General features: G+C 36.9%; 1 protein-coding gene across 1 annotated transcript; it reads left to right on the top strand.

Moving 5' to 3' along the window:
• The first annotated feature begins 1489 nt into the window (after positions 1 to 1489).
• HJURP (Holliday junction recognition protein) lies at positions 1490 to 24533 on the top strand. Its single transcript, XM_076350568.1, has 13 exons — positions 1490 to 1583; positions 2887 to 2953; positions 4352 to 4416; positions 5578 to 5605; positions 10176 to 10231; positions 11789 to 11828; positions 15343 to 15404; positions 16541 to 16639; positions 17160 to 17220; positions 18191 to 19785; positions 20344 to 20407; positions 21617 to 21704; positions 23814 to 24533. The coding sequence occupies exons 1-13, from the start codon at positions 1506 to 1508 to the stop codon at positions 23938 to 23940; spliced, it is 2430 nt and encodes an 809-aa protein (XP_076206683.1). The 5' UTR covers positions 1490 to 1505; the 3' UTR covers positions 23941 to 24533.
• The last annotated feature ends 186 nt before the right edge of the window (positions 24534 to 24719 follow it).

Raw genomic sequence — 24719 nt, 5'->3', positions numbered from 1 at the left:
AGGGTAAGGCCTTAATGCAGAACTTGTCAGCTGTGGAAACTTCACAACCACGTACAATAGTAAGAATGCTTAAAAATGGATGAAATTATGTTTTTTCTTTAGTTCTGCCATTTAAAAAATAAGATTTATTACAACTGAACTAATAAACAGTAAGTAGACAAATACAAATCAGCTTTAGACAAGAAGCCATTATGAAAAGTGTTATCTATCTCTTTATGTTGGCAAAATGGCAAATGTTTTTGCAGTATCAGGTTCCAGGGAACTTGATGTGCCGATAGCATATTTTTTAAAAAATCTTTATTTCTAGAAAAGGAATGGTTGCTTGAATATTGGGGAGGAACGGGATGATATGCGAAATATCAGTGCCGGTGGGCAGGCAGCGCTTTCGGCGGTGCCAGTTCCAGCCCTCCTCCTCAGTAGCCTCAGGCCTGCGACCCTAGGGGACCAGCTGGAGAATGAATGGAAGGGGCATGACTCACGGCAGCCATTCAGCATCAAACTCTCCACCCCTCGTTCCTCTGACCGTTTCTGCTGAATCCAGCTGGAAGGTTACATTCCGTAGAGCTTTGCCTGCAGCTCCCCGGCCTGCACCACTCTCCGGTGGGGGTGCGGCAGGGCCCGCAGCCGCAAGGAACCCCAGCCCCAAGAAGCCCTGGCAAAAAGCTGGCTTAAAAACAACAATAAAGGTGCCTGTTTTACATGAAGTGGCTCATACTGGTTTTCAAATATTGGCTTTTTGCCGACGCCAGGCCAGCACCCTACGGGCAAAGCACCCTACGGGGCAAGCGGCGCTTCCCCAGTCCCGGCACCCGCGGCTGCCTTCACGGCGCCTACCCGCGGGGCCCGTGGGCCGCCGTATTCACTCCAGCAGCGCTCCCGCTGAGGAAGCTCTCCTCAGAGGACCCGACCCGACCCGACCCGACCCGACGCGGCCCGCGGCCGGAAAGCGGCAGCGGCCGCCCGAAAGCGCAAGGCGGCTCCCAGCCGCAGCCAGCGGGAGGAGCCTGCGGCCGGGACGCGGCACGACACCCGCTGCCGCCGCCGGCCCCCGCAAGCACCGAGCTCGGCCGGCTGCGGCGTCAGCTGACCCCGCGGCCAATGGGAGCTCACGGAAGATCACTGTTGCTAGGTGGAACAGCGACTTTGCGGCGCGCCTCAACCGCCGACCCGGTGCGAGCCCCGTACCCAATGGGAGGATTTTGAGGCGGGTTGACTGTGAGGAGGGGGAGGGAGCTCGGCAGCGCTAGCAGCCAATCACAATGAGAAAGGCTCCCCACCGCGTACTCGGATGGGCTGCGGCGCCTGAACTGACGTGAGCAAGACCCAATCAGAGGTGGCAAGCGCGGCGGAGGCCGTGAGGGGAAGGTAGCGCGCAGTTTGAATTCGCGTGGGGCGGGACGGAAGCGTCTGGCTGCGGTGGTGGCCGGGGCCGGGGCCGGGGCCGGGACGTGCATGCAGGGCGCCCGCCGTCCCCCAGCGCCGTGGAGGAGAGCAGCCCGCGCGCCATGGCCTCGGACCTGGACGAGCGGCTGCGGCAGAGCAACGCCCGCTTCGTGGCCTCCATCAACCGCATCTTGGAGCGGGTAAGGGCCGCGCTCGCGCGCCGTCCCGGCCGTTGGGCAGGGGCCTTTGGCTGGGGCTCTCGTCGCCGTCCTAAGGCGGGTGCGGGGACGGTGGGGAAGCTCTGTCATCTGCGCGGCCGTGCCCCGTGGGGCCTCCAGGCTGCTGCCGCTGCCCTGCCTCGCTCCTGCCTGTCTCAGGAGCGCAGTCCGCTTACGGTTTCTCTTGCCGAAATGGTGTCTGGCGTGGCTTGGCCGGGCCTGGCCGCCCTCGTGCGTCCCTCTGACCGCCTCTGGAAGGCTGCTAGGCAGCGCGGCTCTCTGCCCACCTCGCCTTAGGCGGTGGCAGCGCTCTCTGCTCTCCTCCTTCGTGATCACCTCTAAGTTCTGCTGTGTCAGTACTGACAGGTTCAATTTTCTTTCTGTGCACTGATTTGCAGTAACTGACATTGGATTCTCTTCGTCAATTAATTACTTGTGCTTTCACAAGCTCCTATTTTTCCTGACTACCAAAAGCAGCTGTCACCCAGGGCCTCATGCAGCTTTGCAGTTCGTGCTGAGCCATGCACTCCTGTGCCTTGGTGTGAGTAAGCTAGTAAAGAGCCAGCCCCTTGAATACATCCACAAAACTTAGATCCGGGATAGCCAGTATTAAATAAGTGACTTATATTTAAGTCCGAGTTGTCTTTATAGTGCCCTTAACCCAAATTAGCTAGCATTAGGTGAGGTATTTTCAATGAAACTACAGAAAGAAGCAGGAGACTCCCACCACAAATCTTCCTTGCTTTAGAGCCATTTTGTGTTAAAGGTGTGGGAACCGTACACCTCCATCCAGGGATGTATGTATTTATTCAGGGATGTCAGCTTTGCTGTTCAGGGAGATGTTTTGTGCTAATGTCTAGGTACTGGCATAAGGCTAAGTCTGGTTCTAGAACATTTTTCTCATCTAGCATTAGATTGGATATTTTATATGTTGTGAGCTGTAGATCTATGCTAAGTGGCTACTTCCAGTTACTACAGAGGAATTTTAGAAGAAACTGTGTAATAGAGTAACTTAACTACTTTTGAAAACTCTCTGAAGCCCTATTTTGTCAGTGACTGGCTTATGCCTTGAAATTGAATGACTGACTTACATGTTTAAAATATATGTTTCCTCTAGGAATTAATATTTCCAGATTGCTGATGTCTAACTTCAGCCAATAAAACAACATACTGATAATTTCCCATTTTGGTCAAAACAAAATTGTATAAAAACAACACTTAAAATGCATGTTAAAAACATTGTTTTAATCATTTATTCTAATCTTTAATGGTCTTTTTTATTTAGTATAATCATCCTTTTGAAGATGATTTACTTATTTCCATGGAAACTCTCACTTACAATACACCTGACGGTAAGAACTTCTTAAAGCTTCAATATTTACATGCTGTATATTTCGACTTAGGGAAGCATGCAAATGTTATATAACATCTAATTGCAACAGATACTGAATTTTGTCCACTTAGGTATGTCATTTCCTATGTAAACTTTGATACACACATATAATACCTGGAGAGTTTATTTATATGCACCATTTTAGTCCATTGTGTGCTCTGTTTTAGACAACAGAAAAGAGTTATTAGCAAAGTTCAGGGTAACTGAATGGTTAATATTTGGATGTCCTGTAAGAATAAACATCAAAAGGGAGAAGACTGAGGGGAAACAAAGGAATGGAGGTATTAGCACGAAGTTGATACGCATGAATGGATTGTATAGTTTCATCTCCGCTTAGTATTCTGAAGGCCACTCTGATAAACTTCTGTTATGTCAAATGTCAGGGTGGACTGGGTAGATAGTTTCTTTAACTTTTCATTGAATGTTCATGTGGTTAGCGTGAATCTATACCACATTATTCCATGTCATATTTTTCCACTGTTTCATTGTAACTGTTGATCCATTATAGAGTTGATAATGCTTATGGAGAGCTTATTGTGAAAAAAAATGTTGTTCTAAAATACATTGCTCAGGGTTTTAGTGGGACTTGTGACTTAGTATCTTGGTGACTTTACTGGGTAATGAAATGTTCTGCCAGTTTTTATCCTCACTGAAGCGAGGGTTATGGTATGTAAATTGCCACATCAGTTCTCATAAAGAAGAACTTACTGGATATACACATGAAGTACTGCCACAGTGTCAAACCCAGTGTAATCATTGCACCAAATATGATTTACTTTTTAAAGGCTTTTACAGACTGGGAAGTTTGCATTTTATATATATTGTCCATTGAGAGAGGGAGAGGGAGGAAACATGCATACAGCACTGTAATACAGTCTTGGATTTGTAAAGGCTTGGTTATGCTTTTGGTTTAGTAACCTCTATTCGATATGGAATGAATATGGATCTCAGTCCTGTAAAACCTTAATTATGGCTTTAAGTAACCTCAGATACCACGTAGTCTGCATGCATTAAATAAAATTTAAAAAGCAAAATAATTTGCTTTTTTTCCCCTCTTCGTAGCATCTGGGGCTGTAGTGCTTTTTGGATTTTAGCTCAGTGTTGTTAGACTCAGTGTGTGATTTCCGCCCCCCCCCCCCCCGACTTCTCAATTAACTTGAAATTACAATATTATCTTGGTTTGTTTTCCTATAAGTTTCTGTTTCAGCAATTGTATTAGAGGCTGTTCAGATTTGATAATGTTTTGTTACTATGTAATATGTTCTTCCTAGATGTTTATGTTTGTTAGAATGATACTTGTTATAGATAGTGTTATAAGAAAAGCTATGTTTATATTTATATCTCTTGTTATTTCTAGGACCAAAACAATGGGAGGAAGTGTCAATCAAGAAGCTTAAAAAATGGAAGAAGGAAGTACTTGAGGTATCTAATAATATAGTCCTACTATGCAGTCAAAATGTAGCAATATTTCTTTTTTTATATATATATATAAAAAATATATATAGGAATACAGTCTAATCTTGCTGTGCTATATAATATTTGCAAGACGTATTAATCAATGAAGTCATCTGCTTCAAAATAGGGTTTTAGGATAGATTGGTTAAGACTGTCAGATAAGATAGACTAAAATAGATGACCATTTACCATGGTTAGCACCACTGGTGAACCTGCAAAATTTTTTTTTTAAATGCTGTCTGATGGGAACATGTACTTTTGGATCTCGTCAGAATATTGTCATTGAAGTGAACATGCATTGAATCAATTTATCTTGGTTCAGGTAATCAGCTTTTCAGTTCTGAAGGGCTTACTGGTTTCATCTTTAGATTTTTTTTTTTCTGTAAAATAATGCTGGAGTAATTAAAGTATCTTTGCAGTCTCAGCACTCGCTGTCTGTGTCAAGCTAAAGCCATTACTGTTGTGGGCAGTACTTACATTAAACAAGCAGTCGCTGCTTCTTCTATTTCCTAAACTCCCCCATAAGAACTCAACAGTGACTTTCATTAAAATCTCAGTGTTTCTCACATAACTGTCAGAAGTCACCTTGCTGCTACATTCCTAATATCTGCCTAAAACGTGAAGTTGCGTAGCGTGCCTTGGTGGTTAACACAGAAGCTGTTCTGCACCCCACAGAGCGAGGAGATGAGGAGTGAAATTCAGTCTTGGGGAACAAGAGTGGATTTAATGGAGATGGAAAAGGTGCTGTATTTCCCTTTCTTTTTCCATTCCTGGTAATACCTTGTGCATCATCTACTAAGCATTGCTGCACAACTTCACAGACTAAATCCATTAAGGACTGTAAGAGGAATTCTCTGTCTTACCCTCTTATGTAGGCCAAGGTAGCTATACCTTAGGTTCTTGTAGTGATTTTAACAGCAACAGTATGGCAAGAAGTAAATGATCAGGTAAGTTTTACTGTGTATTTGTGGCTTTTCTGGCCAGGCCATGGGAAACCTGAAGGAAACTGGTTATTTAGGAAATACCTAACTGTGAGATATACCAAAGTAAATAAAGGCATCAGTTAAAATAACTTTACTATTCTAAGATTGTTCTGACGTATTTTTTTTTTCCTATTTCTAATTGCAGTGTAATAGAGGAAGTCAACGGAATGCAGGTAAAGTGTTTAAAAAAAGATAATTTATAGCACTTATTTTATCCAAAGAGTCTTGACTTAATAGAAGATGTCCTAGTTTTATGCCAAACTCTTTAGGATACTCACTGTTTTTTGTGGAGGGAACCACCCAAAAAACCCAACAATACTTACATTCATAAGAATTCCAAAATGTAGTTTAAAATGTTTAGGATGAGTAAATACATTATAATTGATGTTGCTGTCACAAGTTGATTAAAACAATCTCCCCTTATCAATTAAACAGTAAGCTTTTTGTTGTATTTGTTGGTTTTGTCAGATGTTCACTGAATGTAAAAATTCCAACCCTGACTTACGTGGTTGTACCAGTGGAGAAATTTGAAAGTTGCTAGCTTTTTGAAAATAACTAGATAAGTAGGCATTTTAAAAAATGTGTGTTAAAAGAATCTCATGAAGTAGCATGATGAGCTATCAAAAATTTAGCAGATTATTCTGTATACTGAATGACTCAGGCTGCCTGCAGGAAGAGGTGGTGTATAGTTATTTCATTAGAGATCAAGTATCATGATGGAAGTCAAATCAAGACTGTCTGTCAAAGTGTAATTCTGATACTACTTAGGGAAATGTATGACATCTGAAGATTTTCTCATTGTTCTGAAAAGGAGCTGTATGTTCCAATAAAATTCATGTTTTTACTGGGATAAATGATGCAGGAAATTATGATGTGTAGTACAGCAAAGGTATGTTGGGCTTTATTTTCTTAAGGTTTTGAGGTGGTTTTTTTGGTGTTGCTTATTTTATGACATTCATCTGAGAAACTTTTATGCTGAACATTTGAGGAAAAAACACAACCTAGTGTCTCTCTCCCTCTACAGTCCTACCAAAAAACTTGTCCATACAGGGTTCAGGTATAGACTTTGAATCATCCTATGAAATTAAAATGTTGAGCTGGGAGATAAGGGTCTGATACAAAAAGATTCAGATGGTCCAGACCTTTGCCTCTAATTTTTGGAAAATATATGCTGATGGGTCTGAATAGTACAAAAAATGACTGGCTACAATCTGCAGTAAAACTCAAAGAAAGAGCATCTAGCAGTTAGTTTTTTAAAAGATACAGTATTTGAAGTCTTTCAGACGTAATTTTTTGTTAATCTTTGTGTTTTCATCTAAGGTCTGAATGCCTTAGAAGTTCTTATTGAAGGAATTTACTTGGAGTTTCTTTAATGCTACAAAGGCTTGATCTAATTAATTTTAAATTTAGTGTACTGCATTACAGATCAGGTAGAAAAGCAGAAAAATTGATAAATTACATATTTTTTCCAACTTTTAATATAACTTGAGCAAAGTCTTTATTTGGTTATGTTTTAAGTTATCCTAGGGAAGAAATATTTAACTAAATATTGAAGGGGGGGGGGAAATAGCACTAGTGTTAACAGCCTTTGTTATAAGGAAAAACCCGCTTTTACAGATTTGTATTTATACATGTGTATTTATATATGCTATAAAAGAATCTTGTGGATTTTGTTCAATTTAAGCAAATCATATCTTGCACTGACTTTTTTATTTGAAACACAAAAGTACATGGAGTAAGCATTTGAACTGGCTGGTTGTGGTTGGTGTTACCCTAAAAAAAAAAAAACCCTCAAGAAAACCCAAAAAACCACCACCCCAAAAAACCTCACCCCAACAACAACAAAAAAAACACCCAACTTCTGGCTATGGATTATTAAAATTAATGTGCAAATTTTACCTATCCTTGTTCTATACTCTTAGGTGGGCCTGATATGTGTTTTCAGTTAGGATACATAAAGTTCTGTGCTATTAAGTGTGAACATTGAAAATATCTTTGTAAGACCCAAATACTTATTAATGAACCCCTTCCCTTGGAATGTAACTTGTGTTATTTTTTTTCCAACTCGCAATTCTGAATTTTGCTAGAATCTATTTTTACTATTTGGATAGAATGTCCAGTACCCTTACAAAGTTTTACTGGGTAAAATGACAATCTTTTGAGTGTTCGGGGGTTTTCTTAACATATGGCAGTTCTGAGTATGGGAGGACCAAGTATGTTAAATTTCAAGCTCCAAGAAGAGCAATATTTCTGTCATATATTAGCCACTTAAAATTCTTTCTTTCCTTGAGAAATTTTTTTGAAACAAAACATCCTCTGTGGTGTTTCATAGATCTTGCGCAGTAAGAGCAGTAAGGGATTTCAATGGGACATTACCGTGTTATTCTGATTTCCTGGGTTCCCAATACAGAAATATTTGGAAAATGCTTTATTCGGCTTCTAAAAAAAAAAAAAAAAAAAATGCATTGCTAATATATTCTAAAGGAAGCTTTACTATAGTTTTTTGCAAAATAGTCAACATAAGTTTCCTGAGAAGGTTACGAGCTGAAGCCAGAGCCTTCTAGTTATATAATATGCTTCACTAACTTTATATGAGAGTGGTTTTATAGCCCCGTTTCCTACTGGTTAGAAAACTGTGCTTAGAATAGTTACCAGTGGTCTGCATCCAAACTGAAGGGAAACATGAGGGATTTTTTCCAGGACTTGTCCTGAGCAAATTACTAGTTTATACTTTCATTAAGTAAATAGTAAAAGAGGGGATACCCTTAATTAACTCACAGATGATACCAAGTAGGGATGACCACTGTGAAAGATGGTCTGACAAATTGGGGCCAAAACTTAAAGTAAACTTTGTGTAATTTCATGCAGAGAAGTTCAAAGTAATAGACATGTAGGAATAATCAATTGCAGGAAGAAGCAATTTTGAAGGCTGGCTGAGCTAACCGCGAATATCACTGTTGTGAAAATAGTGCATGCTGTGCTAGAAGACGTGCACAGGTGCCTAGTATGTAAAGCACACAAAATAGGTTTTCTGCACTGTTCAACAGTGATAAAACTTGTGGTGGAGTATTTTGTTTTGTATTTGATAGTAGCTTGACTAGCTGGAGTGAGTCAGAAAAAGAAAAAAATTACTAGAGCCACTGGTGATAAGACTTAAATGGAAGGGGGGGAAGAACAAAAGAGAGCCTCTAGGTTAAATATCAGAAAAGCTTTCCAAATGTAAACATAAGGAAGTCCTGAAATATGTTTCTTAGGAATTATGGAGTTGCTCTTAAGAATGGATTAGATTTCTCCTAGAGTTAAGTTAGGTATAGTTGTTCCTGCTTTAAAATGGAAGAAGGAATAGATGACATCTTTAGGTTCCTTTCCATATGCTTTAAGCCTTTAGAAAACTGGGAATCTTTAGATGTATGCTTGGCACTATTAAATAATGTGAAGTGTTTATAGGAGTGAATAATACCGATGTGCCTGAGTTAGGTATGAGATAAGTTTTCTCACCGTTTAACCAAAAAAAGTAAATCACTTGTGATATTTGACAACAATTTATCTGGAAACAGAAATGCAGAAAAAAGCAAGGACAACAAATTCTGCATTAAACAGAAACTTGTTTATGACAGTCTTGAGTAGGGTAAACATATCTGCTAAAGCACGTGTATTATTTTTGGTATTTAAGTCTATCACATGCATCCAATCATGAGAAGTCCCACTACAGCTTTAGTACCAGCAGAGTCGTATGTTTGGAGATACAGATCTTTTTGGGGAAAGATTAAATTTCTGTAATTTATGCAGTATTAACAAAAGATTTAGGCAATAATTTTTATATGCACATCATAATCATATGCACTGTATACAGACTTGAGAGGTTGTAGCTTGTTATAGATTGCTTTTTTTAAACTCTAACAAGGCAATGGTTAGAAATGTAACTTTTTTCGGTGATACCAAAACAGTTTTCAGTCTGAGTAATTTTAATAGCAACAATATCTGGCTTAGAGGCTAATTGTGAAATAAGCTTATGTGGAAGTCGCATTTATTTGAAGATAGCTACTTCTCTGTGGGTCTAATATGTTTTGGATTTTATTTAAATCCATTTGAGTTGCGATAGCTGATGAAGAACAAAGTATAGATTGAAATGTAAAATGGGGAGAGATCTGCTAAATTAGACAGCTCTTACACTCCTTATATTTCTTCTGCTTCTTATGAAATAAATGGCAGGGGGGAGCACAAAGATTGTGAGTGGGTCTATCTGTGCAGGAAGACAGGCATAGCAGTTTTGGAAGGCCCCCTTGCCAAAAATCATTAAAAACATGCAATAGAGGTTTGGGGCTCTACCTTCAGGTTTCAGGAGTAGTTAGTCTTTTTCTTATCCTTTTCAACATATGCAAAGAACATGCACAAAAAGTTTGCAGTTGTCTTCCTTTTCTACAAGTCATACCACCTGATAAAGGGGCAAATTTTATTTTCTGTGGCACTTCACGGGTTAAGAAGAAAGCGTGTAATATGGTAGATACACATCTCTGACCAGAATTAGTCTGCTATATTTGACTAGAACGTTGTTCTATCACTTGTCTATTCTTTGTGTCCGTCCTATGTATGTTCTCCATTTTTTAAATGTTTGTGTTAAATATTTTTCAAAGTAAATAAGAGTACATATATAAATGAAGAATTAATGAGTTCAGGTACAACACTCATCTGTGACCTATCAAATTGAAATAGAATTATTTTTTTCCTCCCATGCATGCTAAGATATATCAAAGCAACAGACCAGTGATTTTGAAGATGGACATTCAATAATACATCAGGTATGGGCACCACATTGCATCTACTTTTATAAAGCCTCTTTGGGAAAACGGATTTATGTAGTAAAAAGCTAAGAAATTAATGATGAGCAGGGGGTCCTGTAGCATAGCTATAAAATTAGATTTTAAAGACCTACTAATTGCTGAATTGAATCACTTTCTTCTCCTTAAATAAGTACTTCTGAAAAAATTGAGGGCTTAAAGTATTTTGCTGCAGTTCTTCAAACTTCAGGTATCTTATTAAACAATTGCTCTATATTTCCCCTCATGTAGTTCCCCACGTGTAGTTGCATTATTTTAGGAAAGATGTGTCTTTACTTACCAGGTACATTTTTGTGTAAAACTAAAATCTTCATGTTTTGGTTAATGTTGATCATCTAGTATACTTCCCCTGCTTGTTTCCTCCCCTGATAGGTTCTGTGCGTTGAGATGGTGATGAATTCAAGTTCTGGACTTCTATGTGGTGGTCTAATACATTTTGTGATGGTGGATTCATGCAATTCTTTTTAATTTTTACTATGTCCCTATTCATGTTGTTTATGTGGTAGGCTTTACATATGTTTCATATAATTACATACCCTCCCTCCCATTGTGATATTTGGGATATCGAATAACAGCCGTGATATCAGCCATGGATTTCAGCTGAATTCTACTCTTCTTTTAAGTTTATTTAAAGGGGGATAGAGAAGCTGGACATAGGCTTTAAACCATCAAGTGTCTTTTTAGTTAGGCAAGATGTGTGTCTAACTTTTTTAGTTATTATTTGTAAAATCTGTGGTTGTCTAGAATAACTTCTTTTGACTCCTCTTTTTAAGGAGAAAATATTCAGCATTTGAAGAGTGATATAGGCCATCTCACTGCTCACACTTAATTGTTTGTTCTACATAGATGGTAGTTAGGGTTGCCTCATTTTATTGATGTCATTTTAAGCCACAATACACTAATTTTGTGATTGAACTGGACAGAATAGATATAGACTTTTTTTAAAAGAAATTCTGAAGAATGTGATGTCAGATGTAGATTGTAAACATTTAGAAAAGGCTCCTTATCCATATAAATGAGCTTTTTATGCAACTATCAAGACTTCTACAAAATAGAGCAAAAAAACTGTTTGCAATATTATATATAGATTGTTTGAAGTAGGCAATTAAGAATTGTTTAAAGTGGGCAGTTAAGAAACTTTCCTTATACATTGGAACACAGAGAAAATCCCCGGTACATACTGATAAAGATTTGGTGATTAGAATTCATCTGTCAACTGTTTTTTTTGCTCTTGTGTATAATAGCTTTTCCTTGCGTAATTTGTCTGAATATAGAAGGGCTGGGAAGAAAATAGTTTTCCCCATTGAGTAATCAGATGTGAATCAAGACAAATTTGTGTACAGATTTGTTAATAAAGACGGTGTGATTTGGACGTAGTTTGTGGAATACGACTGGGTTTGTTTCACCACCACCACCCCGCCAAAAAAATTGAGCAAGTAGTGAGAGCAGAAAATTCTACAGACTAGTTAATATAGCTTATGCTACCAGGTCTTAAACTTCCTTTCATGTGCTTTTCAGCAATCTCCTGAGAACTCTCGTGTGGATACGTCTGACGTAGGTGGGTTTTTTAATTTACTTTTTAGCTACCTTTTTTTAACTTTTTGAAAAAGATAGCAAATACTTTTTTCGTAATTTTCTAATATAGTAAAAAATAATTTTAATACGTGTTCTGTACCCTTTCAGAAAGTAGAGAATAGGAATAACAAGAGACTGAGGTACTGGTAGTACTATGAAATCAATATCCACATTCCTCTCTAAAATCTCAGTCCCGAATCCCTGATATGTTGGAAAGTCAATGTGGAATATGTTTGATTGCCTTTTCTTAATACAGAAAGGAACAGTGAAATCAAAACTTTGACATAAGTGGCAATAGAAGTTTGATTAATAATTAGAATATTTAATTTCTAGTGGTCTGGTAAACACAGATATTGCATTCAGCTGCAATAATACATCTTCTGTAGTATTTGTAACAGTTTCGGCATCAGTCTTGTGGCCTGTCTGCAAAGTTTCGGGTGGTTTTGACCTGGTATTCCCAAATAATTACTTGATTGTATTAATTAGTGGTAACAATCTCTGAATGACTGTTTTTACAATATTTAAAACTTCTATTACTTAAGATCTTTTGATTCTTGTGCATATAAAAACTACTATTTTGCATAAATTAAACTATGGCTAGGTGGTAACCAGCATTTAATGATTAAAAGAGCAGTTGCAGCAAACTATGGTTAGCTGGTGTTTAAATACTCTGGTATAAATTAGGTGCTTCACATGCATAGCTGTCTCCAAGGCAGATGATTACTTCTCTGTTGAGGGAAAATAGAAAATAGCAATCTGAAATTTGTCCTCCTATCATTTGAAAGGATAATTTCAATGAATGATAAAATAATTTCTGCAAATCTAGAAAATGTGACTTCGTTTTTTCTCAACCTGCACAATGAAATACAGGAAACAAATTTCAGAGGCATCTGTAGCTTAGCTTCTGTAAGTGTCCTTTGTGTCTTTTGCACTCATGGGATAAATGAGTGATGCAGTTCAGACTCTGGTTATCTTCATAGCAGCGTACAATAATATGATTATCCACTCCTCCTCTTGTGAATATTCTAGGAAGAGACTGGAGAGGATTTATAGCAGCCTCGGTGAGTCCCAGCTATCTCCAAATACAGTAAGACCTAGACATTAGCTGCTTAGAGATGTGGGATTGGATTCCTCGCTTAAAAATGGAATTCACCTAGGTGTTTTGTTGGGTTTTTGTTTTTTTAAATATATAAAAGGTTAGCAATAGGGCATGCTAACTGTTAAGAAAACAGTGTATCTTTTAGCTGCTTTAGCTAAAACTTTAGCTTTGGCAGGTTTTTTCCATCTTTAGTATTCATACAGAATGCTTCACTTCTCAGTGAAGGCAGTGTTTCTTCCAGGTATTATACAGTATTTTTGTTCTAAAAGTATGCAAAGCCTATCAACAGCAGGTACAAATAAAGTGAAACAGCTCTCACCTGTACCTGCAAGTATTGGTCTGCCCTTAATAGGGAAAATTATTAGGTCTTCCTTCTTTGGTTTCACAGGAAGTAGCATGGCAAAGTATAGTGATATCTGAACAATTCCTTGTATCTATTAGGATAGTATCACAGAAAAATGAACTTATTTGGAGAGAAAGCGGAAAGTTCAATCTGAATTGTATATTTATCGAAGTGTATTTAAGTTTAGAAGATCGCATCAAAGTCAAAACTTAAAATTTACAGTAACCCCCTTACTAACATATTCATCTTTTAAATAAGATATATCTTTTAGGTAATGATAGTGTATTGAGTACATCTCCAGTGAAATAACTTCCTGTATTATAGGTCAAATTTTCCAGAGAAAAAGGTGGGAGTTTTCATTTTTCCTCTCTCTTCTGCACTTGAGGAGCAAAGGTGTTCCCAAATTTCCCTTCTGGCCCTTAAAAATACATTAAGGTTCCCTGGAAAAGATATTTCACTTTTTTCCATTCTGTGCTGTGCCATGGTCCTCTGCTAATAATTAATGTTCCGGTTATTTGAAGTATGATTGACAATACATTGAAGACATACTAAAATTATGCTTTTGTGAGGTTTCACACCTAGAAGAGTATTCCAACTTGTATACAGATCGATTCATTCTATGATACAAGCTATTTTCTAATAATTATTAATTGGCATGATGGAGTTGACCATTCCTGGACACTGGAATTGTTACCTTTATCTTGAGAGCCTCCCATTTTTGTAGCAGTCTAGTCTGGTCATCTTAGTGACCATTTAGGGAGCAGTCTGCCAGTTTCTTGCCTGATTCTACTGGAGGAAGACGACTGTGTGGCAGAAAGAGTATCAGCTGTTACAACAGAAACTGGAGCTGAAACTTTTCCAGATTAAAACATTAACATTCTTACTGCTTCCTACACTATTGATGCTTAGTAACTGATTTCCTGTGGATAAAGTGACCACAACTGTCTTCCATTAGTCACGTGGGAAGAAACTTTAATAATCTGACAGGTATGGGTTTCAGTTCTAATAAAATAATTCTACTGGGGTCAGGTAGACTATCAAAGCCAACCCTCTGATTGCTCAACATTTTCACTGGAAGATGCAAAATTGTGTCATCTTCCACAAAGATAGTATGTCTTTTGTACGTATCTTTATCCTAGCTCTATGGCAGCAGCTGTCCACAGAGCTTTAGGTGATGATTGTACTGGCAGGGAACAAAAAAGGAACATGGGATTAGCTGGAAAAGATTTTCATTCTGGTTTTAGTAATTTAAGAATAGTATGAAGAGGCAGTGATGTGGTAGGTATCATAACCAAGATTTTTTTCACTCATTGTTTTCCTTTTCAGGGTTATTCTTCTCTCCTCTTTCCCTCCCTGCGGTGAATGCGATCATGGGACAAAGATATGACAGCCAGGGAAATTCAGAAATCAGGGCTTACAACGCAGTGACGTGTTTTATGATCGTGAAAGACTGAGGCTTTAGCTAATGATGAATTGGAAGGTCCAGCTACATCTAGCAAAAATATGTTTTGTTGCACTTCATTCACAAAAATACCCATAGAATACCTAAAAATTGAGTTGGAAGATTTGGACTTGCTTTTTAATACTCTCAAGTCTGTCTTATTTCTCACTTTAGTGGTTCTAAGGCAGTCTTGACAATAAGAAACTAAGAAAAGGAAGCATGGCAGAAGGTCCTTACTATCTTTGTTGGGATATTTAGGAACGTAATGGGAAATAAGTGGGAATGATATATTAATGAATAGGGAATCTTACAGAGCAGTGCTTTGAAAATATTTTACTCTCTGAAATGGTTAGCGTAAATCTTGAAGGACTGGTTACAAACAATTATCTTCACTCTTCTTGGTTCCCCTCAAGTCATTTATGAACCTATAAACCATGCTTTTCAATTGGATTTGAAATGGAAATCTAATACAGATAAAAAGTTTTAGTGTAGAAAACCATTTTCTAAAATGAAACCAGTTTAGTCGATAAGTTTTACAGTGTGTGTTGAAAAACATTTCCATTTTGGTTTTGAGTTCAACTAGATTTTATTTAGTATTTATCTTCAAATCGTAGATGAAGAAAGTGATGCTGATATGGTTTCAGTAAGAAGAAAATTTGAAGACATTCACTTCCAGGTAAAAATTTTTGGTGTCTAATGTAATGGAATAATTTTGTGTTCAATAGAAATGATTGAACTATTTGAATAGCTTACACGTGCCTGAGATGATGCATTGTCAGCAGAAGACTCTATGTAGTCTGCGTCTTAACGCACATTTTTAGTAAGCATAGCAAATGAGAGGTTCAATAAATAATGTCAGGAAGACCAACATGAAGTAATACTATGTCTTGGTATTGTTAGTATACCAGAGAAAACCATACAATGTATTGCATAGAACAGGCAACCCTGAGACAGGCTGTTACAGGTATGGAAAAAGAATAACCAGATGAATCACAAAGTGAAAGCACTTACAAAAATATGATCATTCACCTGAGAGTCTAGCATAAATGGGTAACATAATTTTTAAAAAAAAAACAAATAGTAAATCTGAAATAATGGCTACCATAACAAAAGCAGACTGGAATCTTCTGCTGTTGTTTCCCAAACTGGACTATGGGTATCAGGACTGCCCAGAGTAGTTACATTGATGAAGAAAAGTACAACACACACTTTGTATGTGCAGCCATTCTAATCCAGTGTTCTGCTTGCTTAAATACAATTACCAAAAATTTAATTTACTTTCCTTGTTTAGCATAGTGCTAGGCATTGTCATGTCTCTGACAACAGCTAATACAAACTGCTTCAGAAAGTGAGAGTTTCACTAATGAAAAACTTTTGTCGTTTATCACCAAATGCTTTTAGATTTTTACATAGAGGTGTGTTACAGAGTAGACCTTAATTTGTATGTGAATTCATGGGATGTTAATAATACATGTAAAGACTTGCAGCTGTAATTACCAGTGCTTTGTAAACTAACACTAGGACTTTTGTTTGTTTGTTTTTATCAGTGGGTCTTCTGAGACAGTGTGCTTTTCCCTGCATCAATAAACTAGCTAGTTATCTCTTTTTATATGTCTTCACATACAGTTCCTTCTCAAGATTTTTTTTTTTACATAAAATGTGTGCATTAAAAATAAGTTTATGTTGGTTGGATATCCTCATGTAAGTAATACTAGTTTTGAAACAAATCTAAGTAATATGTTTGGGTTTGTCATTGTCAATAACTTCTATGTGTTTTAATTAATTCCTTTTTTTTTTTTCTTCCCCTCTAAGAATCTGTGTGTAGATGATGGGAAAATTCAAGAGAAAGTAAAAGTTCAGGTGGATGTGATAGTACAAGATTATGCTAGAAAAATTCCCAAGTGGATTACGGTAACATTTCTCCTGTTCTAAGTTATTAGCTAATTAGAGTAAAATAAGAACTCTCTAACTGTGCGGCACAATGAATTCTAATACAGCTTCTCTGCTGTTTCATCATTGTTCATCTGCTGCTTCCTGTCTATGTAAATATTGCAGTATCTCAGGTCTCTGACAGCAATGATTTGTAAGAAACTGAACAGACAATATCCAAATTTTTTTTTTTTGTAATTTTATACTTTGTTCTTTGAACCCTGATGTGCAAGTTGATCTTCAGTAAGTTTTCTGAAAAGCCTAAATTTGAGGTTTGTAGAGAAAAAAGGAGTTTTAGCTTTATTTTGGTTTTGGGGTGAGGGAGATTGGGGGCGAAGGGTTATGTTACATGGTACAGCTTCTGTTTCCTACTGGAGTTGCCAGAGATGTATAGATTATCCAGGTATATATATCCATGTATAAATTCTCATATTTGGGAAAGGGATTGAAATATGTTACATAATGTAGAAGTTGCAAAGGTGTGTGTGTGTTTGTTTTTCAGATAGCACCTCAAGGTTCATCAGAAGGTCTTCATTTAGCTTCGCCAGTGCAAGAACTGATTGGTACAACTAAATCTTTGGGGTGTTGGTCAAATATGTTAGTTACAAAATTCGTTTTTATTAAAATTTATTAGAAATAAGTATTTAATTTGTTGAAAACCCAGAGGCACTGTTTATCCAACAGAAAAGTTCAACAGGCTGGATTCTTGAAGAGAAGTTAGACGTGATTTTGCTTATGGCAAAATGTATTTGAAAAATAGAAAATAAATAACTAGTATACATAAAAACAGTTTTTCTTAAATAGCCCCAGGAAAAAAATGCATAGTTACAAAATTCAGCAGCATTAAGCTCAATTAAATGAAAGCATAATTTTTTGGTTCAGCTTATTTTAAATTCAAGGAATGTAATGAATGGCTTTGGGTCTGCTGGTAACCGGTACTCAAAGTGGTACTTCGCGAGTAAACTTACTTTCTTCATAAGCTCTCCAGACTTATGAAGATGCAAACCTAAGATAGAATTTTGGTGTAAATATTTCAAGCCTAACAACTACAAAAAGCATTATCTTCATCGTGCTTTACGGCAAGCAAAGCTGCACTGGTACTAGCCAAGTACAAAGCTTTCAAGTGATATGGAAAAAGAGTAACAAAACCTGTAGGATAAGGCTGTTCCTTCTGGTCAGAAATCACAAAGAGCAAAGCAGTCTGCCTCTACAATGAAAATATTTTATATCTATATATTAAGCTATTTTAAAATAGGGTTTATTTCCAACACATTTCATTTGTCTTCTATAGTCTGCTAATTCAATATGGTTAGGAAAAATCTTTTAATTTTTTCCTAATGGATTGTATGTTAATCATCCATTTAGCCTGGCAAAAAAGCTTAATGAAATATGCTATTACAGTAAGACTATCTGTACTGCATGCGATTGTTTCTAAGTCATGTAATACATTACTGGAAGTGCCCTAATAGGTTTGGAGGTTTTTTTCTTCTTCTGGTTTTGTTTTGTGATTCATTTGGTTTTTTTTTTTAATAGGCAACCAAGCCGCTGTTTGTAGAAACAAAGTAGAGCTGTCAAATGAACGTTCTTCATCCAGACCTCTACAGTTACAATTTTCTGGTGTTCCCATTTTACCAATTAGAATAACCATACCCAGGCATCGACCTTCTCCAGAACTGAATAAAACTTGCTATGATAGTATCTTGGAAGAATACCAGTCTGCAGATGAGGAATGCTCCTGGAGCAATGTAACTCTTGCAGACTTGTATCCAGCGATGGTAGAGATACTTACAAGGCTCATGACAAAGCAGTCTCGGAGAAAAGAGTTAAAATACATGTTTGGACACTTAAGGCATAAAAGATGGCGTTCTAGAAGACCAAAGCTCAATGTCACTGTAGACAAAATAAGAGGGTTCAGACCTCTTAAACTGAAGCAAGCACTACCCAGCATACGCAGCAGTAGAAGTGAAGACATCCAGAATCAAACTTTTGGAAATGAGAACAGAGAACTTTGTGATGACAAGTGTTCCATTAATAACTTATCTGGTCTGGCACCTTATTCTTACATTGATACAAATGAAATCAAAATGGACTACTCTGACTCAAGTTTAGAACATCATTTGGCATCTGGAAAAGGCCAAAAAGTCTCCAAGCAGACTGTTTTTCCTAATGTTATGGCTAGAATGGGAGAGACATTTCTAGTTGAAGATGAGTTACAGACTACTATCTCACTGAAGAATTTGAAATGCAAAGAAAGTGAAAAGTTGGCTTACAAATGTTCCTCAGAATACCGTTTTATAACATCTACTGCTAGTTCAGGGTCAACAGCGCTTCATCTGGTAAAAGAGAGTAAAACTCAAAAAACTGGCTTTCCTTGTGGTGATACCTCAGAGTTGTGTTCATCTACTTGCAGTTCCTATGGCAATAGTAACACTTTTACACCTGTCACAAACTGCTCTCTTGCAAGAGCATCAAATACTTTGCTCATAAATCCTGAAAAAATAATTTCTGAAAGACTAATTTCTTTCCAGCACAAACACTCATTTTCCTCATTCTCTATCAAGCAGAGTCCTTCAAAGATGCCCCAGAAATATGAAGATGCATTTGAAAAACTCTACTACAAACTGTGTTCCAAAGAAATCCAAAAGCCTTTGACATTGACAAGACCTCTTTCAAATTCACAGAACCTTGAAGAGAAAGGAAGATTAGTGAAGAGTAATTTAAGTGATTCTGTGAGGTCTGATACACAGTATGATAGAGAATTTGACAGGATCTATGAGCAATTGTGTAGTGAGGCTGTTCCAAAACTTCCTGGGTTTCAGAGAGCTTCAAATTTAAGGAAATACGAAGGAATACAGATGTCTGAAACTGTAAATGCTCTTGTTAACTCACCTGTTCGAACTTTATCTGCAATTCCCAGAGTTAAAAGACTAGGAAATTTTCAAAATGATCTTCTTTGTTCACCAGTGAAGCGACTGAAAAATATACCAGAACGTTATTTTCCTTCAACAAAATGTCAACAGATTTCTCACAGAAGAAATGTTAATCTTCAGACAGTTGGCATGGATTTTTTGAGCACATACAATGGCAGTAACCCCAGCTTTTTTGACAGTCACAACTGTCAGAGTCAGGTACTTAAGGACCTTGTAAAAAAAAAAAAATGATTGTGCGCTCTTTGCTGATATTTGGAGAAGGGTTTAAAAAATGGGTTAAAGCTGGAAGCTGTTTAAACTAGTGACAGCGTAATTCTGGCACTATTTGGTCAGTAGGGTTGTTTTACAGGTTTGGGGGTTCGGGGATTTTTATTTGCTAAAATATAAGTTGTATCAGGTCTCCTGGATCATGTGAGGAAGTTCACTATATTTAATAACCCTGAAAATGGTTATGCTCAATAAAAGATTTTGTTACATTTTAATAGACTGTGTCACTGGTTAAAATAATCTCAGACAGTGACCCTGTTAATTAAGGTGGTGTCCTTCTGAAATGATGACCTTTTATTCATTTTGTAGATGGACAAGGTGAGACAAACAAAACAGGCTTTACTAGGTTCCACTGGAATCGTAACACTTGTTGATTTAAATATTAAATAGGCCCTTATTTCCAGGTTCCCAGTCATTTCTTCTGTGGCAAGCTGTGAAATAACACGTGAGTTTTTCCATCAAAGTAATCTGTTGATGCTTTATTTTCAGGACTCTGGATTTCATGCTTCTTCAGATAAAACTTTTCTTGGTATTCCTGGTACTTCCCTGCAAGGTTAGTTTTATAGACTTTATGAATTACTACTTTAGCAATCACAAGCACTTCTTCAAAGGGTAAATCTACAGATCTCAATAGACCACTGTCTAGGTGACAGCTCTTCTTCAGTAATAATCGGGTATGTTTAAGTGTTCCTTTAAGTAAGGAATCTATACAGAAAAGTGTTTCCTGAATCGCATGTTAACAGCTATTTAAGAAGTTTTTTCTTTAGGTTAACTAGGACTTTTCCTACTAAAGTGTTGTTTATTATCCACTGGTTTTCTCTCTTCCTTTTTTTTATTTTATTTAAAGTTTGCTGTCGCTTTTACTTTCTGTATCTAAATGTTCAGCAGGAAATGCATAGTTTGTTAATCCTACACTTGAATTAACCAAATGCTTTTGTTTGGATTCTTCAATTTTACAAAAACTTGCAATTGAGTTGTTGCATGGCTACTGTCACTTTCTTAGGTGAATTAGATTAATAATCTGGATAAAAAGACTTTTGCCAATTCAGGATGGTAGAATTTTATTATTAAAAAAAAATACATTAAGATTTTAGATGCTAATCTTTTAATTTCCTTTTAAAAATCTGATTTTGGTTAAAGCATGTTTATAACATAACCTGAACTTTTTTCCTGCTAAATAAAATCACCAATGTTTATTCTCCGTATTTTATTTTTATGAACCTTGTCATCAAGATAACAACTAACTAACATGTAAAGGAAAATACTGAAGAAGGTGACTTGAAATATTGTCAACTGGTATACAAGAAGAAAATGGCAGAATAAATGCACTTGTTTGCATGGTTCTTGCCTTGTTGCATTTTCATTACTGATGAATTGTAAAGAATTTGATTATTTGACATGGACTTATCCTATCTGTCTTATTTTGCCTTCCTCAAATTTTAACTCGTACTTTATGTATTACATTTTTTCTGGTATCAACAGTTTCTTCTACTTCTCCCTTTTTCTAATGGTGATAAATTATAAGTATTTTGAAGAAACCTAGCTTATACTTACATTTTATACACTGAATATATTTATTTGAATTAAGTTTTGTCAGAACCTTTTGCATTAGAATATTTTCATAAGGAAATTTGCTCATTGAGGTATGCCAGTGAAGTATTACCAATGTCTTAATAGGCTAATGTTTTAACAACATACTGTAGTGTCCATGCTACTCAGCATTGTTCTTACCCTTTTTCATACTCCTGTTTTTCATCACCAGAATCTGGGATTGCAGATGCCCACTCTGGTTGGCCTAGGGCAATGAAGAATTACAGCTGTCCTGGAAATGCACAGAAGTGTCACCAAAGGTAAGTGCCTTTTGAGAAAAGAAATTTCAAAAGAAATTCTTGCTGCTCTGCATCTATATTAAAGGTATGGAGGTTGTTGCTTACATGCGTACTTCTAGAATGAAAATCAGCATGGATGCTTGGGAGAGCCCAAGCTAATCAAACCTGCAGACTCGAACACTGGGAGGCAAGTGTCTGTGGACAAAACTAGCCAGACTCCAGCATGGATGGCCAGTGAACACTAGTTAGTAAGATGGCCTAACTGAATAGCTACTCTAGTCCTTCTTTTGTGTTAATTATAGAGGCATTTATTATTTTAGATATAACTATAGAATTGTTTTGATTCTGCCTGAGTGTTTCAGCTAACAAGTCCTCTCAGATCCTTAGGCTGTGGAGAGTGCAGTATATTGCCATTTAAAAGGACTTTTAAAAGTTAGCTTCTGTGCAGTTGGGCATATTTACCTGCATTTTGGCTCTGTGTACATAAGCAGTGGCTCTGTTTGGAAGATATCTGAGATCCTCTCCTCCTGCAGTTATCAGTATCGGCAGTGTATTTAGATCTCTGGAAGGAGAACACTCCTTCCAGCTCCCTGGATACCAGCCTACTACATCTGCTTTTCTTAGAAAATATGTGACTTTTAAAGGATTCTCAAGTTCCAGATCTCTTGGATTTTTAATTACAAACTAATTTAATAGACAGCAGGATTAAAAAGCATTAAAAGTTCTCTAAACAGTTTCTCACTTTATTTTCCAAAACATTTTTGACATGCTTTTTTGCCAAAAAGTCTAATTTGGCACCACAAGATATGCTGCCTTCCCAAACTCAGTCAAGAAATATTTTCACTATGCTTGAGATGATCATACAGCTGATATAAAAATTTTCTGACAATGTTCAACTTAAAACTTCAAAGGAGGTCTGAATGCATTTTTAAACTACTTGTATGGAGAACTTAACTGGAAGAGAGGCTGCATCATTTAAAGAAAAAAGTTTCAGTTTAAGCAAAGATGGAATTAAAACATAGAGGCTTGTATTACAGATATATAACAATATTGATAAAGATTGTATTCGGATTTTTATATAATGGAAGATTGGAGGCAAGCTGATGAGTATACAAGGATGTTTCTGTGATATTGAGTATGCCCACTTAGCTGAGTAAATTTCTGCTCAGTTCTTGGATTCCCTCTTTTTTTCCTCACTACTTCTTCCTGACTCCATACAAAATAGCCCTCCCTATGAGATTAGTAATCGTTCTGAAGGAGAAGGTTTTCCTTTCCTTAATGCATGTAAGTAGAGAAGTTTAAGAAAGAGTAGGAAATCAGGATTTCACGGAGTGCTTTCTTGCCAAGCCATCTGGAATAAAATCTATTTCTTTGTTCCTTAATTACACAAATGCATGATTGCTGATTTGTAGCCAAAATTGAACTGTCAGCTGGCAAGCTTCCTTAGGCCTGTCGTGTGATATTCTTAGCCTTCTATGGTTCCCAGGAGTAAAGCTGCTCTTTAATGGCTTTAGAGCCCTCAGAAGTTTCATGCCTAAGCCATGTGGCAAAATGCTGTATATTGTAATGAATGGTTGTGGAAAGAAAAGGAATATTGTCTTCCTGTCTGGAACTTGATTGCCTTTATCTAGAGGATGATTATGAAAGAGATATTTCAGAAAAGAAAATGTTCATAACTAATAAACTTGTCTTCAGCTCTGTGTGAATGCTGTCCTACAGCTATACTGCTATACTTAAGTGTCAGATGTAAACCAAAATAGTTTAAAATAGATGTTAAAGAAAATTTCTTTAGTAGTATGCAAGGAAATAATTGTATTCACACTTGTATCTTTCATTTTTAGCTATTTGTGAATACATTCAAAGATTACGTCTCTAAGTTTAATAGATATTTATACAATTTAGATTAATGCAGTAGCATTACTGAGACATTAAATGACATAGGATGAAAAGTTTCCTCTAGCTGAAAGCACAGAGGAATGCAGACAAGGAGTCCTGCTATTGTTCACAGTCAAGATGTTCAGATACCTTGCTCTGGCAATTTGTTTCAATTTCATTCTGTTCATCAGAGTTTCAGCAAGCATAGTATTTTTGTGTAATTTACTTTATCATCTAAACAATTCTTTTCTATAGGGTATCCAGAAAACTAAACTACACTGATGGGAGAGACCAAAATCCTAGCAATCCCCCGGACAACTTCCTGGTCAAAACTCACCAAGGAGCATTCACAGACTGCTACAGAGAGAACATTTTTTTATAAAGTTTGATTTTGTTTTGTTTTTCTTTCTTCTTCCAAGAATCAAGGATGTATTATATGTATGTAATATACAATTAGTCCTGATTTATACTTTCCTGTAATATAAATCTTCAGGAACTGCTTCATCCCTTCTGACAGGGCACTTAACTCCTTTGGCAATCAGGTATTGCAGGGAATCAGGGTTTCTTTCTATGACTAAGTTTAAATTATGTATTTAGTAGTGTTTATAATAACAAAATGTGATCTGTATTATCTTTTTATCTGCTGATAAGCTTTGATTCTTAATGTATTAGTAATAAGATAAGCAACAAGCTCTTTCTGCTGATTTCCTGCCTATTCACGCTTTACAGATGTATCAGTACTAAATGAATGAAAAAATCTAAACTGGGCTGGATGATCCAAATGCAGTATTATACGCTATGACTTGTAATATGCCTGCTATATAATTTTAATGTTAAATTTTCTAAGTAGCTCACCAAAGTTATTGTTCAGTAAAATTTTATAATTTTTAGTCGATTTGATAGTTATATCCTGTATTCTGACAAAATTCTACCTGACACAATATATATTCGAAATAAAAACCTATTCTGAACAAATACCTGCTTTCAACATTTTATTTCAGGTATGTGAATTCTCAGGAGGAGTTTGTATACCTACAGCAAATACATGAGAATGATGTGGCAGGGTCCCACAGGTTTTCATTGCTGTGTTCTTTCTTGGCAAGGAGATTGTTTTAGTGGTAAGTGTCAGGTCAAATACACTCTGTTTTATTGGCATTGCCC

Source organism: Aptenodytes patagonicus, chromosome 1, assembly GCF_965638725.1.
Source record: "Aptenodytes patagonicus chromosome 1, bAptPat1.pri.cur, whole genome shotgun sequence".
NCBI classification, from domain to species: domain Eukaryota; kingdom Metazoa; phylum Chordata; class Aves; order Sphenisciformes; family Spheniscidae; genus Aptenodytes; species Aptenodytes patagonicus.
Note: the sequence above shows the minus strand (reverse complement) of the source record. Positions and strands in the feature narration are given on the sequence as shown.

Excerpts from the sequence above, each read along its gene's own strand:
- HJURP (XM_076350568.1), top strand. The coding sequence starts at position 1,506 with ATGGCCTCGGACCTGGACGAGCGGCTGCGGCAGAGCAACGCCCGCTTC. Across the intron at positions 15,405-16,540 it reads TTGAAGACATTCACTTCCAG|AATCTGTGTGTAGATGATGG; the intron begins GTAAAAATTTTT and ends TTCCCCTCTAAG. Across the intron at positions 20,408-21,616 it reads TCCTGGTACTTCCCTGCAAG|AATCTGGGATTGCAGATGCC; the intron begins GTTAGTTTTATA and ends TTTCATCACCAG.